The following is a 16,993-nucleotide window of genomic DNA, read 5'->3' on the forward strand; positions in this document are numbered from 1 at the left end:
GACATATCTTCCATATCTCGCATATATTAGTAATTAATATCTTTAAAGTATATTTTGCTTAGTTGGTTACGATTATATTAGATTTATTTGTTTGAATATTCCACATTATAAATATGTGGGAATATTTCATAATTGGGAATCATTCACGAAATAAGCTATTTTATACGCTACTTTCTGCTTCAACAACTCAAAACCCTAGTTCTTGTCGTTGTTGATCGTCGGACAAAGATTCCCGCGACTTCACGGAAGAATTGATCCTAGTTCTTGTCGTGTGCGATCGACGGGCAAACGTTCCCGCGACCTCACGGAGGAATTTGTGCGAGGTTAAGGAGTTCATCCTTAACAATGAATAAGTGAGTTCAACAATGAAAGCACCACTTGTTAAGGATAATCTCTTTAACCGTTGATAAACTCCTCCGTGAGGTCGCGGGAATCGTTTGCCCATCGATCGCACACGACAAGAATTACGGTTTTTGAGAAGAAGAAAGTAAAATGCGTAAATTATCTTATTTCTTGATTGATCCAAATGAATAACAATGTCCACTATTTATAATAGTGGATACCCTAACTTAAGGAATAAGAAAATAATCCTAATCATATACGAAAAGATACGGTAAATCATTAATTAACCAAATAATGATATGAGAGATATTCTCATATATCTGCTATGAACAATATCGTGCCGCCTATGAAGCCTATGTCGCCGCCACTACCCCCACCCCTCATCCTCGACCAACTAGACCAATTTGCCGCTACATCCCTCGTGACCGGGAGGGAGCCAACGAATGGCTCGTTGCCATATACATCCTTCAAGACCGATTCAACATTGTGAAGACCCCGTCTCGGTCGTGGTACGTTAAGAATATCATCGACATCATGTACACGTGTATTATGTTGCACAACATGATTATAGCTGACGAAAGACCGATGACGGCTAACTTTTACGACGAGGATGGAGCCGGAAGCTCAACCGCGAGGTCTCCCCCATGCCAAGGTGTGCACACGACGGTGGGCGAGAGGATCGAAATAAGAAACACAATGCGCGATACCCGAACCCACTCTGAGCTACAAGAAGACCTAATCAAACGCATTTGGGCGAAATTCGGCCACGAGTAGTGGGTTTTTTTAATTTTATGAATTTAATTATGTAATTTTTAATTTTTAGGATTTTAATTATGTAATTTTTATTTTTTTTGTAATTTGTAATAGTATTCCAGGTATTTTTAATGCATTTTAATATTGTGGAAATGTTTTTATTTAAATTGAATAATAGAATGGTGGGACCCCTGAGCATGTCCTTGCGAAAGAGCATGAATATGAGTGTTGTGCTCTTGCCTAAGAGCAGGGAGTAAAAATGTAATAAAAGTGGATTCGGGCCCACATCAGTGCTCTTTGGCAAGAGCACGGATGAGGGTGCTCTAAAATCATCACAAATCAAGAAAACAACTTTAAAATACTTTTTTTATTCATCATATTAATAGTAGTAATAATTGTTAATTCACATCATAACTTGTCTCATAGTATCTCCTACTCTACTTGAAATAAGACTTTTATTTAATGTGATCTTGATTTTAGACAAATATGACAAAACACGACTTGTGTATCATCTCAAGTTCTCAACCTCAAAAATGTCATTCCTGATTGTGTATTCAACATTGACAATGATGAATGTTCAAACAATTATTGCAATTAGCAAAACTACCTAAAGATTCAACCCAATATTTATCTCATTCAAAATAAAGATTCAATTTTTATTATTAGGAGATTTGAACAGTGCTTTAAGAAAAGGGCAAATGAGAAAGCCCAGGCAGTTAGAGAGAGAGGACTCTAGTGTTTCTTGCCACAGGCCCCACCTTTTTGTATTTTATTGCATTACTAACTAATGTTGTTTTTCAATGCACAGATTTCCCTCTTTCTTTATATGTTTTAATTTTGATTTTCTGTTGCAAAACCCCACAAAATAAGCCTGGGTTGCCAAGACAAGATTTTCTGTACCCATGGCTTGATACCCAATTCAGATCCTAATTTTTACACTTCCACAGAAGAGAGTATAAAGTATAGTCTAGAGAGAGATTATCAAAGAGAATAATCAGATTGATTTCTTCATAGAGAAGTAGAGAAAAGAAAGCTAGATAGAGACCCACCAAAAGTTCAAAACTTGTAGCAGTAGTAGTAAATCAATTAAAGAGAGAGAGACCTTCTCACTTCCTTTTAGACAAGAAAGCTATGATCTTTTGCTGATCACCTCAAGTGTCCATCTTTCAAGAAAGTGGCCTTCTGTCTTCAAATCCCTCAACACCAAAACCTCAGAAAAACAAAAACAAAATCAAGAAAATCACCACCTTGAAAAAGAATGGCCTGAAACTGAGTTTGCATGGCGAGTCACAGAGTCGGTGAGCCAGCAGCTTTGTCTGATTCGGGAGCTCCACACCACCACCACCACCACATCCCCTACGCAGTTCCGTACATGCTCCACCACCCTACCAACTCTAATTTCATGTAAGTCGAAAAAAGATTCGATTTTTAGAACTGGGCTTTTGATTTTCTGACTTGGGTTCTTTCGTTTGACAAGAAATCAAGAAGGGCCAGCTTTCGATTTCGGAGAGCTTGAGGAAGCCATTATTTTGCAAGGGGTTAAGATCAATAATGATGACAAAAAACAACGTATGCTACTTGCTCTCTCCCTCCTCTTTTGTTTTTCTTACGTTGCTTTGTGTAACCAACTCCCAAGAGAGAGAAATGGTTTGTTTGTGCAAAGGGGTATTTCTTTTTCTTGCACAGAAATCATTCTTGGACTAGGGATTTGAATGGCGTGTGTTTCAAATATGGAAAAAACCAGACCTGCTTGCATGATTCTTTTACCGACTCCATAACTGCAAAGCCAAAAACCCATACATAAAAGGGGATTAGGCTCTTTCCCTTCTTTTTAAGCCAAAGTTTGAAACTTTCAAAAAGCCCAAAACAAAAAATTCCAGAAAAAATTTCCTCCCCGTGGTTGTTTTTTTTTCAAATTTCCTATTTTCTGGCTGATTCTTGGAAATTTGCTTTTGATTTTTGGCAGATTTATACACAGCAATCAGGCCTGCAGCAACTCTGGATATGTTCCCTTCCTGGCCTATGAGATTCCACCAGCATACCACAAGAGTACTCTCTCTATATTTACCTCTCTCTCTTCATAAACAAAGCTTCATTTCTTACTCTTCTTCCTCTCTATCTTGACCACCTTCCACAGTGTTCTTTAATATGTTCGAGTTTTTTTTAATGAAAGAATTCATTTTCTTTTTTTAGATTTTTGGATGATGGTGGTTGTGATGTGATGATGAAAGCCATTTTGACTAAAAATTTGTGTCATTTAATACAGGGAAGCTCAAAATCAGGAGAGGAGAGTACTGATTCCGGTTCAGCTGTAAACACACTTTCCAACACCCCAGAGTCTCCTTCAGACCACCGCCAGCCACCCCCACCACCGCCGCAGATGGACGCCGCCGGTGGGATTGACAGCCCGAGGATGAGTGGCTCACAGTCACAGCCACCAGCTAAACCAGCCCCAGAAAAGGTCTGCACCACTTTTCCCAATTCTTAATTGAATTTCTTCCCATATCTAAAGAAAAAGGTCTCATCTTTATTGCTAGTTTCCTATCTTCTCTCTCTGTGTGTATAATCCCACATAGCTAGCTGCAAGAAAGATTTGTTGGCAAAGGGGAACTGTACCTCCTCATTGCTGAGGAGTTTTTCTGTTTTTATTCTGACATATAATAAATCCATCTTTCTTGATCTATTATAAATATACTACGCTTGTGTGCCTCAATCTCCAAGACTGCAGTTTTAAGTCCTTGTTCATGATTGCTACTTTTTCCCATCCCAAGAACTGTAGGTTTTTCCCTCTCTCTTTCTCTCTCATGTGAGGGATCTTCTTCATAGGAAAAAGGGTAAACAAAATCTAAAGAGAATTTGCAGACAGAAACAATAAAAATAATTAACTCACATTTTTTTCTCTCACAGTGGTCATCTCCATCATTATTATTTTCAAGAACAGTTGCAAAAAATGGCAGCATATCTTCTTATAATAAAAATTTTGAAATCTTTCTGAAGACTCTGCCATTGCTGACACGTTATCTTCCTTCCCCTATTCTCTAACATAGAATTAAAAAATAAAGTTCAAATTTTTGCCTTATAAAATTTGTTTGTTCTAGCTGCTCTTCTTCTAGTAAAGTAGAAACTAATTAACCATTGTCTCTCTTGAATTTATTTTTAAAAATAATGCAGAGAAGAGGGCCTGGTTCTAACTCAGACAAAGTGCTTGATGCTAAGGTGATGAAAAGAGCCAAATTATTCACATGCATGCATGAGATGAAAATTTAGTCTCACTGATTTTCATAATTTCTGCAGTTTTTTCTTATTTCCCAAATTTGAATTCCTTTAAATTATTTATCTTGAGGCTGTGTATTTCTCTTCTTCTTACAGACATTGAGACGTCTAGCCCAAAATAGGGAAGCAGCTAGGAAAAGCAGACTTAGAAAAAAGGTAAGTTGCAAAATTTTTACTCCAATTCTCCTATTTTCCACCATTTCCCCCCAAAATTGTTTCTTTGTATATTTATATATGTGTGTGTTTGTGTGTGTGTACAGGCCTATGTACAGCAGCTAGAATCAAGCAGGATCAGGCTTGCTCAGCTGGAGCAAGACCTTCAGAGGGCAAGGTCACAGGTAATAACAGTAACATTTAATGGAGTAGAAACAAAGAACATAAAGAAAATCAAGACATCTAACTTCATAACATATAAAATAATTGATGGCTGCCAGTCCAAAAATGTTAAGTAAATACTAATTAGTGTCTAATTCTCTATAATTGATTTTTTTGACTTACTCCCTTTCTCCATCACTATATTCAACAGGGACTTTTCTTAGGAGGAGGTGGGGCTGCAAGTGGGAGTATTAGCTCTGGTATGTGTCTACATTTCTCATTAGTGATTTTACTAAAATGCCCTCTTCATAAGTTGAAGACTTCTTCTCCCCTTTTCCAATAATTGTTTGATTAAAGATTGATTTTTTTTAAGGAGGGAGGAGTTAGTCTTTCCCATGCTAGTTAACTATTTAAGTACAGTACATTATTAGATTTGTTTAAACTTAAATGACATTATGAGATTTGTCTAACTTCAATCCAGTTGTGAACAAAAACATCAAAATTGTCAAACCCTTCAATTTGTAGACATTAGCTAGACTTTTTCTTCCTTGATGATCTACTTATTGACCATAAAATAGTGAGACTTAAATCTTAATCTTCAAAAATCAAATTTTTTGGCTAGATGATTTGTTCTATTGAATAGTTAAAAGAGAATTCGAAGCCATATCAGGCTTTTAAACTTTTTTCAACAAAAACAAAAAAAAAACTTCTATTTTTGACTAGAAGTTTTCTTCTTCTTGAAAGGCATTTCAGATTTTAATTACTGTTTTAAGGGAAAAAAGATTCAAATCAAATATCTGTATGACCAAGGCTGCAATTCTTACCACATGGTCAGCAAGAGTGTCCTTGACATCTGCGTGTGTGTTTTCCCTTCCAAAATAGCTGGTTCTATCAGTATGAATAATATTTGGAGTTTTGGAATCTTTATAATTCAGTCTTTTGCCTCATCTGTGGCCACATATATTTGAATCCTGGCATCAAGCCTTTGTACATTATGCAAAAAGGCCACTTTATAGTTATGTGGATATGCAAAAAATAAAATAAAATAAAAAATCATTCAAAATCAAAACCAAAAAAAGGTGGGAATAAAAAAAATTTTGTAGTAGTTAGTGGTTGTGGCTGTCCTTTTGTGCTTTCTTGAAGTGTGTACTTACTTTGGTGAATGCAACATTCATGGGCCATGAATGGACTATATGATTCACATATTATAATCAAATAATGTTATGATTTTTTGTTATAGGTGGAGCAATATTCGATATGGAATATTCTAGATGGCTAGATGATGATCACAGGCACATATCCGAACTCCGAACTGCATTGCAAGCTCACTTATCCGACGGCGACTTGAGGGTCATAGTTGATGGATACATTGCTCACTACGATGAGGTATTTAGCCTGAAAGGCGCCGCTGCTAAATCTGACGTCTTCCACCTCATCACCGGAATGTGGACTACACCTGCAGAGAGGTGTTTCCTTTGGATGGGCGGTTTCCGGCCATCTGACCTAATCAAGGTTTAGAAATTATCACTATACAAGTCATTTGTCATCGTCCACATTTGTAACTGTTCCGTAACCATTAAATTTTATTGATTATCAGATGTTGATACCACAATTAGACCCTTTAACGGAGCAGCAATTCATGGGGATTTGCAGCCTTCAGCATTCCTCACAGCAGGCAGAGGAGGCTCTCTCACAAGGCTTGGACCAGTTGCAGCAATCCTTGGTTGATACCATTGCTAATGGCTCTGTTAATGACAGCATGCATCACATGGCTATCGCGTTGGGAAAGCTCGCCAATCTTGAAGGCTTTGTTCGACAGGTTCATACACCCACACCCTCTTCCTTTCTTGCATTTAGATCTGTCCTATCATGAAACTATGCAAAAATAGAATCTGATTTTAATCCCTTATCTAAAGTCATTTAAAAGTTGAGGCTTGCACTTTAGGGACACACCGCGTTGTGGTTTGATGCTAAAATGTGACTTTAATTAGTGTGATAAGCGATAAGTGATTAGAAAGCATATGTCGGAAACTAATGCAACAAGATAAAAGTATCATTCCAATTCCTTTTTGGCTTTAACAGATTTAGGTATCTTTCCTCGTCAGCGTATATGTGTAACGAAGTAGATTTATCTTCAAACCACATAAAATGGCCCCATTAGATTTACATATACCTAATACCTTCTTTCATCTGTCAAAAAACATCTGAAAAATTGGTAATATTTAGGAATGGAAATTATAAAAATACTTCCTTTTTCAAGAAAGCCATGCCTTCATGAAAGTTGCTTTAGCTTGATATGACTAATCAGTCCATTTCTGGTGGAACCAATTTTATACGCTCTTTTTGCAACGTCGTTCTTTTAACTCACTGGCTCTTGAAAAAGCAAACAAACGATGCGTTGCTGTTAACTGATGGTTTCTTAGATGAAGATTTGTGTAGCAGATCAATATATATGTGCATTACTATTCTCTATGTGCCTAAATACAACTTGATAGTTGGAAAAAATGTGTTCTTGACTTCATTTTGGTGCTGCATTTGCAAAAACACAGGCTGATAATCTAAGGCAACAGACCCTTCATCAGCTGCATCGTTTGTTGACAATCCGGCAAGCTGCACGTTGCTTCCTGGTGATCGGAGAATACTATGGCCGACTACGAGCTCTGAGCTCACTGTGGGCTTCAAGGCCAAGAGAGTAAGATCACTTTTGCATCAACTCATTACAAATTCTGGTTTATAAAGATGACATTTTTATGTATTTTTGGTAAATTTTTTCAGGAGTATGATTGCAGAAGACAATTCTTGCCAAACGACGTCGGATTTGCAGATGGTGCAGGCTTCACAAAATCAGTTCTCAAACTTCTGATTATCACTATTATTACTATAACCGGTTTTCTTGATGATTAGGTGAAATTTGAGGTTGTTTAGGAGCTACTCTTAGAGAAAATAGGTTTTCCTCCTATATTTTTTATGTAGCTTTACTTTTAATGTCAACATAATACAATGTTCTCTTGTAAATGTATATCGATGTCTATGCAAATTAATTTTCCTTTTCTTATTAATCATTTCAAAATTGTGGGATGAATTTACTGATGGATGATATAGTGTTCTTAATTAACGATGGATTGTTGACCGATAATTTTTTGATGAATTTTTGGGATTTATTGATGCAAATATTCATCGATAAATCCTGTTTTATTGTTGTGACACGGCGTGACAAAATCATAGTATTTCAAATTAAATTAAACAAATTTGTAGGTCTTCAAGTGAATATATAAATTGAGTGCCATTTTGTAATTTATGCTATAAATAGCCATATACTAGTATTGTGTTTGTCAAATCCTCCCTCCATCTCGGCCTAAGGGCACCCACAACCGTGCTCTTACCAGCGAGCACGGTTGTGGGCCCGACCCCACTTTTTCTGCCTGCTCTCTGGCAAGAGCACAACACTCACAGCTGTGCTCTTCCGCAAGGACGAGCACAATTCAATTTAAAATTCAATTAAACAAAAAATATTTCCATAAAATTAAAATTCATTAAAAAACCACAATAAATATTACAAATTACAAATAAAATAAAAAAGACATAATTAAAATCCTAAAAAATAAAAATTACATAATTAAAATACTAAAAATACCTAAAAATAAAAAAAATTACATAATTAAACTCGTAAAAATTAAAAATTACATAATTAAAAGCTAAAAATACCGCCGTGGACGACTACTCATCCGGCGGCACTACCCCCAATTGTCTTTGGAGGCTCAATATCATGGCCTCATGCGATCGAAGTTGTGAGGGGGTCATAGTGGACCTATTGGCCATATTGAGTTGGGCCAAAAGCTGCCACAACGAGTTGGTGGGGGTGGAGGTGGCGCATATGGAACGGGAACGTGAGCGGGAACCGGAGCATCGGCGGTTGCAGCCGCGGCTCGACGGCGGTTGGCCGCCACCTTCTTCCTTCCTTGCGGTCGGCGTTGGGAACCGCTCGGGCCGGCGTCGAGGCTACCCAAGTTAGCTCCGACGAGTTGGCTAGCCACTTCTTCGGAGCCGACGTCAGATAGGGATACCGACCTTGACCGTTTGGAGGAGCCGCTAGAGGAGGATGTTAAGCCTCCCATATACTTTGGGTGCGTCCGCGTCTCCTGCCAAACGTTGAGGTACTTGAACGACTTGTAGTTCATGAATTGGTAGGTGCTCAATGCGGCAGTGATGATGTCGACCTCGCTCCGGCCGCTCTCCGCATTCCGCTCTTTCTGGAGGAAATAGCCATTGAACTTGCCAATTTCATCGTTGGATCGGTAGATGGCGTTGCGCACCATACTCTCATTGCGCTCGATTGTTCCCGGCGGCCGGTTTTCATTGTACCGGCGAGCGATGCGCCACCAAAAGTGATCGCCGGATTGGTTCGTGCCAACCACCGGATCTTCGGAGATTTCCAAGTACGCCGTGAACAATTTATCCATCTCCGCCGGAGTGTACGGTGTGCGTACACCGCGAGTAGGAGGAGTCGGAGTTTGGGAGGGGGCGGTCGGCCTAGGCTCCGGTGTCCACCCGTATCGCCCTTCAGCGGCACTTTGGTCGTCGATTGGGTATGGCCGGTAGCCACCCGGAATGTCCGAACTTTGGGTTTGAGGAGGGGCTGAATATTCCGTTTTCGGACTAGAAAACGGTTGTGAACCGAACCATTCGGGGTTCCAACCGTGGGAGGGCGGGGGGTCATCGCCTTTGCCGGACATTGTTATGTTGTAGGAGTGGAAGAAAGATTGAGAATGGATATGAGAGAATAAAGATGAGAATGAGAATGAGAATGGAAATTAGAGAGTGCAGATAAGAATTTTGTAGTGTGGGGTGAATTTTTGGATGTGAAAGTGGGGTATTTATAGATGAAAATGTGTATTTTTGGGGGAAAAAAATTTAAAAAATGATGGAAAACGGTAAAAAAACGGATATATTTTTTTTGGGAAGTGATTTTTTTTTATTTTTAATCAGGTTTTTAAATTAAAAACCGATTTTAATTAAAAAAATAATAATTCAAAGGCAACGGCTATGTCGTTGCCCAATCGCGTGCCGCCACGTCAGCTGCTCGCTGGCACGGGCGTGCTCGATGCATCGAGCAGCGCAGTGCCAGCGGCGCGAGCGCAGCGGCGGTGGAGCTTGTCCTTGCCAGTGGCACGGACGGACGGAAGCCGTCCGTCCACCGTTGCAGATGCTCTAAGCGAGACGTTTCTATTTTGGCACAAGAATTTAGGTAGTGGTATTTGGTGAATTAAATTATTAATGATAAAGTAAGAGAGAAAAAAGTAAGAGAGGGGATGAAGTAAGAACGAGAATGAGAGAATAAAATAAGAGAGAATGTAAAGTATGAGAGATAAGAGGATAAAGTAAGAGAGAGAAGTGAGTTGATTGTTGCCAAATAAGGAAACGTCTCATTTAGGTTGGGACGTACCAAAAAGGAATACGTCTCACTTAGGCCGGGACGGTGGAGTATCTTTATGTAGTATAGTTCAAAAAAATTTCATTCATTAATTCGTAGTAGTTGTTAGTTGGGGTGTTTTTTAAAGCATGAAAGACGAAGAACGGAAGAAATAAAGGAGGAATTCATGGGGAGGTTATGAAGATTTGTCTTTTATGTAATTGTTTACTTTATCATTTTCCATTCTACAAAATTATATCTTATCCTTTCCAAATTAACATTTAATTTCCCCTTCGAGGTCCACAAATATTAAATTTAAATATTTAATATGAGCTCTTATTGATTTGATTTGTACAAATAAAAAAAAATTATTGTTGTCTTTCTATTTTATTTTGGTGATTTTTCTTTTAATTTCTTTTTTAGCTTCTTATTTCATCATTTTGCTATATTTAAGGCCATTTTATTGCGGTGCGACATGAACTTTTTTTTTGTAAACACTTGAAATTAAGGAGTACATAATTTTTTATTATTGAATTGGCATAAAAAACTATCCCTTTTCTGAAAAAAAAACATACTACTAACTTGGTATTTGGGAATTGAGAGTTTTACTTTTAGCGACAAATATGCCTTTCGTTTCAAAATGAAAACAATAACCAAAAAAAATATATATCACTTTCATTTAGAACGTTAAAAAAGAATAAAAAAGTATCACAATTAAGTTTGATACCTCCTTTCTTTATTTTATTGATTTACAATCGAACTACATCAACTAACCAAAAAAATAACTTGATTCGCTGATTAAATCTTCATAGCGATTTTAAAATACCCATTTTCCAAATCAGGCCGCCCACATTAACCAAAATACAAAAAAAAATAATTAGTTGTAAAAGGCTAAAATTTTGTCTTTTTTCGAATGCATTTGGGAATTAAGTTAGTTTATTGGGCACACAAGATGACCTAATTATCACATTAATTTAATTAAGACGTCCTTTTTCAAAGTAGATTTTTTGCAATCAAGTGTGGCCACACAAGTTTTAAATATGATAAGTTTATATATTTCATAAATTTGTAAGGTGAAAAGGGTTTATTTGCTAACTGATTATAATTAGTTGCGTGACGTGATTCTCAATGCTTAAAAAAAAGTTATCCGTGATTGGAAAGACGATAACATACTTTATTACTTAAAAACTAATACTACAAATTACACTTGTTTCAATTTATAATTTAACTAATCGTGTTTTAAATTAAGAATATTAATTAATGAATCGATAATAATGATTATAACAACAACTATTCGAACAGTTTGCGTCGTAAGACTAAACACATGATTGAAACAAATATACTATATTAATGCTTGATTATGCCAAACGAAATCTAACTGCTACTTATTACTAGTTTATAAATCAAACATAAAAAATAATTAATGATCAAGTAGAATGTAATTAATAATTTAATCTGCTAATCATTGACAGTAAAATTATTTATTTTTGCCGACATAGGATATTAGTATACTACTACGATATAGTAAGGTCGATGTAACAATCAGAAAGGTTTGACTTTTTTTTAGTGATATTTTTATATTTTGCATTATTAATTTTACTTCAACATCTTTAATTTTCATCTTGATTTATGTATATGTAACAGTATTATAAATTATTTTAACATGTTCTTAGTCAAATCAAGATTAGCATGGTTGGAACAATTATTAATATATGAAAATATTAATTTGTGAAACTGTCTCTAAAAGGGAAGTTGTAACTAGCTGAAAATTATACTAATAACTAATTAATAGTATTATACATATGTATATTTTCACTTTTATTCAATAAACTTTGAAAGAAAACAAAATTGATATAATGATAATAATGTAGGTTAAAAAAAACCTTACTTAAATTTGAATTTGTGGCGAATCTTTCCATAGTCAATTTGGAGTTCACTTCTTGGGCCATAAAATTTGATTTTATGGCTGGCTATGATTGTTCTTCTTAAAGGCTCATTATTAGTGGACTGATTCAAATATTATTGGACATAGAATAATGTTTATTTTTGCATTTAAATTTCATTTACTTAATAATGTGGCCTAAGCCCACTAGCAACCAGTTAGAGTTTTTAATCTGATGAGAGCCTACATTATTATGAATTATTCAAGTGTACCGAGAGCAATTGCGGATCTATATAGAGACGGAGTCGATCGACCTGTGGAGCTTGTGCCGATCCCACAGTGTGATAGTTCTACCGGTTCACCTCTGTATTCGTCTGTCATCCATTGCCAACGACACCCGTCGCACCATTTGTGTTTTGATACCGGTAACGAATTCAGTTTCCCTGATCTCTCATTGACTAGGAGTTAAAGACTTGCAAGCCACAATCTGTATACTAAGTAAAGTACGTATTTATGATTTACTATAAATTTATTAACTCTGTAACTGTTGATATAAAGTGGGCCGAGGCCCAATATACCATGTGCTGATAAACATGCACAGGTCCAATGAGTTTTCACATCAGCGTTAGCATAAAACAATTACACATACTTTTAGGAATATTTAGGATTTATTTTAATTTTTTTAATTTAGGAAATATTTTGATATCGATTTATTTTATAGTCAATTTCGGGTCAGGAAAAAAATTTGAATTTCGCTTATTTACCAGAGTATGACTTTCAATATGGATTTGAACTTAAAAAGTTTTGATTAAATTGCAAAAAAAAAATAAAAAATATAACCCCTCCGTTTTTTAAAAGTAGCAACTATTTCCATTTTGGGTCGTTCCTTAAAAATAGAAACTTTAGAATCATTCTATTTTAGGACATGAACCCAGAATCCACTAACTCCACTTTCACTACCTTTTCTCTTCCTCTATCTTACTTTACTCATTTTTCTTTTCATCTCTATTACTTTACCAATTTTTCTCACTTACTTTACCAATTGTGCATTAAAACCCGTGCCATTTCAAATGTTTCTATTTTTTGAATATGAAGGGAGCAGTAGAAAACAACATATCTAAACAACTAAATATATAAAAAAACAGTTAGTGACAAATTATGCCTTACATACTTTAGTGGATTCGCTATATAGAATAAATTCTCTACCCATAACCTATTTAGAGGATTCAACACCAACAATTACAACTCCATTCACAACCAAATGTTTCTTGAAATAAATAGAATACCAATACTTCAATCTACTTTGCAAGATCATCACTTTTGTGATGAACAAGAATGAAAAAAAAATCAACCAAACTACTAGCATTGAGGTGTATACATTTGAGGAGGATCTTCTCCAAGAACAAGAGACCTCAAGATGGCTTCACACACATCAGAATCATAAACCAGCAGATGCCCTCCATCCGGTACCTCGTGATACCGAATCCAAGGCAGTTTCCCGGAGACGTGCCTCTGCAGCTGGACAGGCACCACCTTGTCCTCGTGCCCCTGCCATATATGCACCGCGCTTTCCCTCTGAGGATACGGATTGCACAGCTCCAAAGGGTCGAAGTCCCACTTGCCAAATGCCACCACAAAGTCACGTCGTAGGGAATCGAACACTGTCTTATCCCTTACCTTGTTCTGCATATGTCCAAAACACTCATGATTAGGACAGTTTATGTTGATTTCTTGTATGAATTAGTGTCTTTACCTGACTAAGCAATTGGTAACCCGGTGTGATCTTGAGCACTTCTATGTCCTTTCGGCTGAAGAATGCAGGGTTCCTGTCAAGAACGGTCGATGATGGGAAGAGCTTCTGTGTCAGCCACCAATACAGCAATCGTGGAGCATGGCTTGCAACGAAAACAGCCCAATGGGATAGGCCCTTTCGATAGTCATCCTTCGTTAGGTCACTCGGAAGAGAAGGCCATTTGTAGTTTATGTATGGAACTACTAATGCAACACCAGCTAGCCTAATACATCATAACAAAGAAACCAACATTCTTGAATAGCCCAAACATCAATCAACAAATGACAAGCTAATCGGATCAAACGACTATATACCTGTTTGGTGTCCGTTTGAGGCAACCCCAGACGGGGTAGCACCCCAACGAAACGCCAAGCACGAAGAACTTTGATCCCAGCTGCAACTTATCAGCTAGCTCCTCAATGTCAGATGCTTCACTTTTTAAGGATCTCTTGGGATTGGGATCGCTTTCGCCATATCCAGCCCGGTCAAACAACAGAAGGCATATCTTCAACTCCTCAAGAAAATCCTAGAGGCTAAAGTCACATCAGCAACTTCTCAATGAACAAAACCAAACACTAATCCTACCACAAACAGAACCAGACCCAAAAATTCAAGTAAATTAAATTCAGATCAAGAAACCAAGATTCAGTCTTTACAACAACACAAGCAAGAATTCCAACAATGACAAACCACTATTGAAAATAAAGCCAACAAACCCTAATTTCACAAAGAAAAGATAAATTTTTTTTAATAAAAGGGGGTAAATTGAAATACCATACCTGGGAAGCCATAAAGTTCATTTCTTTAGAGCTACCAAATCCATGAACAACAATAACTGTGTAATTGGACTTATTCATGGGGACTCCTCTCTCTGTGTAAGCCAAGAATCTGCCATCACTGAGCCCGATTCCTTTTGAGCCACAGATTTCAACATCAATGGATGAAGACTCAGCAGTTTCAGCAGGAGGGGCAGGAAGAGTGGGCTGCTTCGATATCCCCAAACAACGCATCATCAAAAGTGCCACTTTCTTGAAAACCATTGCTGCACATGAAGCCCAAAAGGAAGGGAAAAAAATTGAATCTTGAGCTGAAATGAATGCTTAAAAGTAGAGATGTGTAAGATTGAAGAATGAGATTCTTGCTGTTGGCATACCTTAGAGATAGTGTGATCTTCACAGATTCTTGTCGATTATATATTAGCTTCTGTATTGATTTCGGACAGAGATGTTGACTTCCTAGTAGCAGAGTTGTCTGAAAATGTAGATTGTGCCGCCGACAATAGTTTCCACTTTGAGCATCTAAAAATGTTGTCGGATCACAGTTTTGTGTAAAGATTGATTCTTGGAGGAGTTCTATCAACTATTGCTTCTAAGATTTGATGAGAAGTGTGAGATGAAATTCAGTTAACTTCAAGGAATGGTGGCGGCCCCATACTCATCTGTAAATTCCTGTCTCTCTCTCTCTCTCTGTATTATTGTATTATTAATACAAGTGGATTAAAGAAATGAGAGTGATTACTTAAGGGCATCCTTGGATAATTTTGGAGTATTATTATCGTCATTATCTTCAAAAAATTCAGCCCGTTTAGATTCTTCTTTATTTCAAGTTTTTTAGTCCAATATCAGTAATTTTGATAGTGAATAATGTGTATTTTAATATAATTAGCAGTATATAATATAGATAAAATAAAAAATAATATTATTTATTGAATATCAATAAATAGAAGAACAAAATATGAGAGATAAATTGGTGAGCTATATAACTAAACATAGGAAACACTATTTTAATAGATGAAAAAAAATTATACTATACTACCTTAACTATGAAGATAGTGAATTAAATTTATAGTTTAATTTTTGTGTGTGAAATCAAGATGGATATATTTTCTACTACCATTAAACCGGTCAACAAAAATGATTATTTAAAAAAAGTACAATGAATAAAATAAAATTGGCCTATCTGGAAATAGTGAATAATTACCATTATTCATGACTTCTGCTCCATAATCAATCATCACACCAATACCAGCTATATATTCTCATTAAAGATTAGATTATATACAAAGTGACAAACAAGACAATCTTTATACTCTTAATTTTTTTTAAGTTTGTGACTTTACAAGAAGTTACCTTTTTTTTGTAGTTTATAGTTTAGAATTGAGATTTTAATGTAATTTCAATTTTTTGTTTTGTTAGTGTCTTTAATTAAAGTTTTTGGTTTTATTCACAATTACTATTTTGACATAGGATTTATTATTTCATAGTTGTAGTTTTTTAGTTACTTTTTAATTTCGCTACTCTTTTACTATATTTAGAAACATACCGAACTACGTCAAACGACAGAGTTCCATAGCAGAATTTACTTTTACTTATTTATGAGTAGATTTTATCACTGGTAGCTAAAAATGTAGGTAGATCTCAATTTACATCTCGTAGTAGTATCTCTTAAAATAGAAAACGATAAATGTTTCCCAATTTATAAATGAGTGAAATTAATAAACTATCAACATTTACTTGTAGGATTTCTCACTCTTTCACAGTCAAATTAATTGGAGTTGGATCTAAGTATATTCTTTTAATATTTATTCGAAAACTCAGATCTTAATTATAGAATTATTCCCATGTCTAAGAATATTCTTTGTGTGCCATTTCCGGCGCCTTTATCGCATTCATATGGGCACTCCGAAGCCACAAGTTATACTACTCCATAACACAGACAAAATAATTGAATCAAACTTTAGTACTATTCACTTATTACATCATGTGATTTTTTTTTAAGTTAGATCATAAATGCATTCTCCGTTCATTTCCTCTTAGTTAAGTTATTTTTTCATTATAAAAAATTTCCTCGTAGTTCATTTTCATATATAATACTCCATCCATCCCATAAAAATATGGACGAATGAAATGGCATGAGAATTAAGAAAAAATGGTAAAGTAAGAGAGATGAGGTGAATGGTATGGTAAAGTAAGAGAGATGAGAAAAATGGTAGTTAAAGTAGAGTTAGTGAATAGTGAGATCTACATTATTAAATTGATATAACTTTTTAAAAATGGAATGCACATATTTTTGTAGGACGGATGAAAATGGAAAATGCACATATTTTTATGAAACAGAGAGAGTAATATGTAATAAACATTTTTTAGCAGTTTTACTTTACTATTTCTTATTTTATTTTTTCTACTTTATTCACTTTCTATTCTATTAGCTCTAGTTTTTTTTCTCT

The 16,993-nt window shown here is 35.9% G+C and overlaps 2 protein-coding genes across 3 annotated transcripts; one reads left to right on the forward strand and one right to left on the reverse strand.

Moving 5' to 3' along the window:
• Positions 1–1,965: 1,965 nt before the first annotated feature.
• On the forward strand, positions 1,966–7,742 carry LOC121743425 (transcription factor TGA9-like). Of its 2 annotated transcripts, XM_042136736.1 has the most exons (12): positions 1,966–2,499; positions 2,573–2,664; positions 3,062–3,144; positions 3,362–3,556; positions 4,267–4,311; positions 4,465–4,524; positions 4,629–4,706; positions 4,895–4,943; positions 5,924–6,195; positions 6,281–6,502; positions 7,233–7,375; positions 7,459–7,742. In XM_042136736.1, exons 1-12 carry the CDS (start codon positions 2,375–2,377, stop codon positions 7,544–7,546), a joined length of 1,452 nt encoding a protein of 483 aa, XP_041992670.1. In that variant the 5' UTR covers positions 1,966–2,374; the 3' UTR covers positions 7,547–7,742. The 2 variants fall into 2 exon arrangements, with proteins under 2 accessions (XP_041992670.1, XP_041992671.1); XM_042136737.1 differs by lacking the exon at positions 4,267–4,311.
• A 5,335-nt stretch (positions 7,743–13,077) lies between these two features.
• LOC121743094 lies at positions 13,078–15,230 on the reverse strand. The gene is made up of 5 exons (XM_042136283.1): positions 14,921–15,230; positions 14,547–14,809; positions 14,082–14,293; positions 13,729–13,990; positions 13,078–13,658 (listed from the first exon to the last, which is right to left on the reverse strand). Exons 2-5 carry the CDS (start codon positions 14,805–14,807, stop codon positions 13,335–13,337), a joined length of 1,059 nt encoding a protein of 352 aa, XP_041992217.1. The 5' UTR covers positions 14,808–14,809; positions 14,921–15,230; the 3' UTR covers positions 13,078–13,334.
• Between the last annotated feature and the right edge of the window lie 1,763 nt (positions 15,231–16,993).

Source organism: Salvia splendens, chromosome 8, assembly GCF_004379255.2.
Source record: "Salvia splendens isolate huo1 chromosome 8, SspV2, whole genome shotgun sequence".
NCBI lineage: Eukaryota > Viridiplantae > Streptophyta > Magnoliopsida > Lamiales > Lamiaceae > Salvia > Salvia splendens.

What these genes read in the sequence shown, in the direction of transcription:
- LOC121743425 (XM_042136736.1), top strand. Translation starts at nt 2,375, where the DNA reads ATGGCGAGTCACAGAGTCGGTGAGCCAGCAGCTTTGTCTGATTCGGGA. An exon ending in AAAGCAGACTTAGAAAAAAG is followed by an intron (nt 4,525 to 4,628) that starts GTAAGTTGCAAA and finishes GTGTGTGTACAG; the next exon opens with GCCTATGTACAGCAGCTAGA. An exon ending in AAGTGGGAGTATTAGCTCTG is followed by an intron (nt 4,944 to 5,923) that starts GTATGTGTCTAC and finishes TTTTTGTTATAG; the next exon opens with GTGGAGCAATATTCGATATG.
- LOC121743094 (XM_042136283.1), bottom strand. Translation starts at nt 14,807, where the DNA reads ATGGTTTTCAAGAAAGTGGCACTTTTGATGATGCGTTGTTTGGGGATA. An exon ending in TGAACTTTATGGCTTCCCAG is followed by an intron (nt 14,294 to 14,546) that starts GTATGGTATTTC and finishes TTTAGCCTCTAG; the next exon opens with GATTTTCTTGAGGAGTTGAA. An exon ending in GTTACCAATTGCTTAGTCAG is followed by an intron (nt 13,659 to 13,728) that starts GTAAAGACACTA and finishes GGACATATGCAG; the next exon opens with AACAAGGTAAGGGATAAGAC.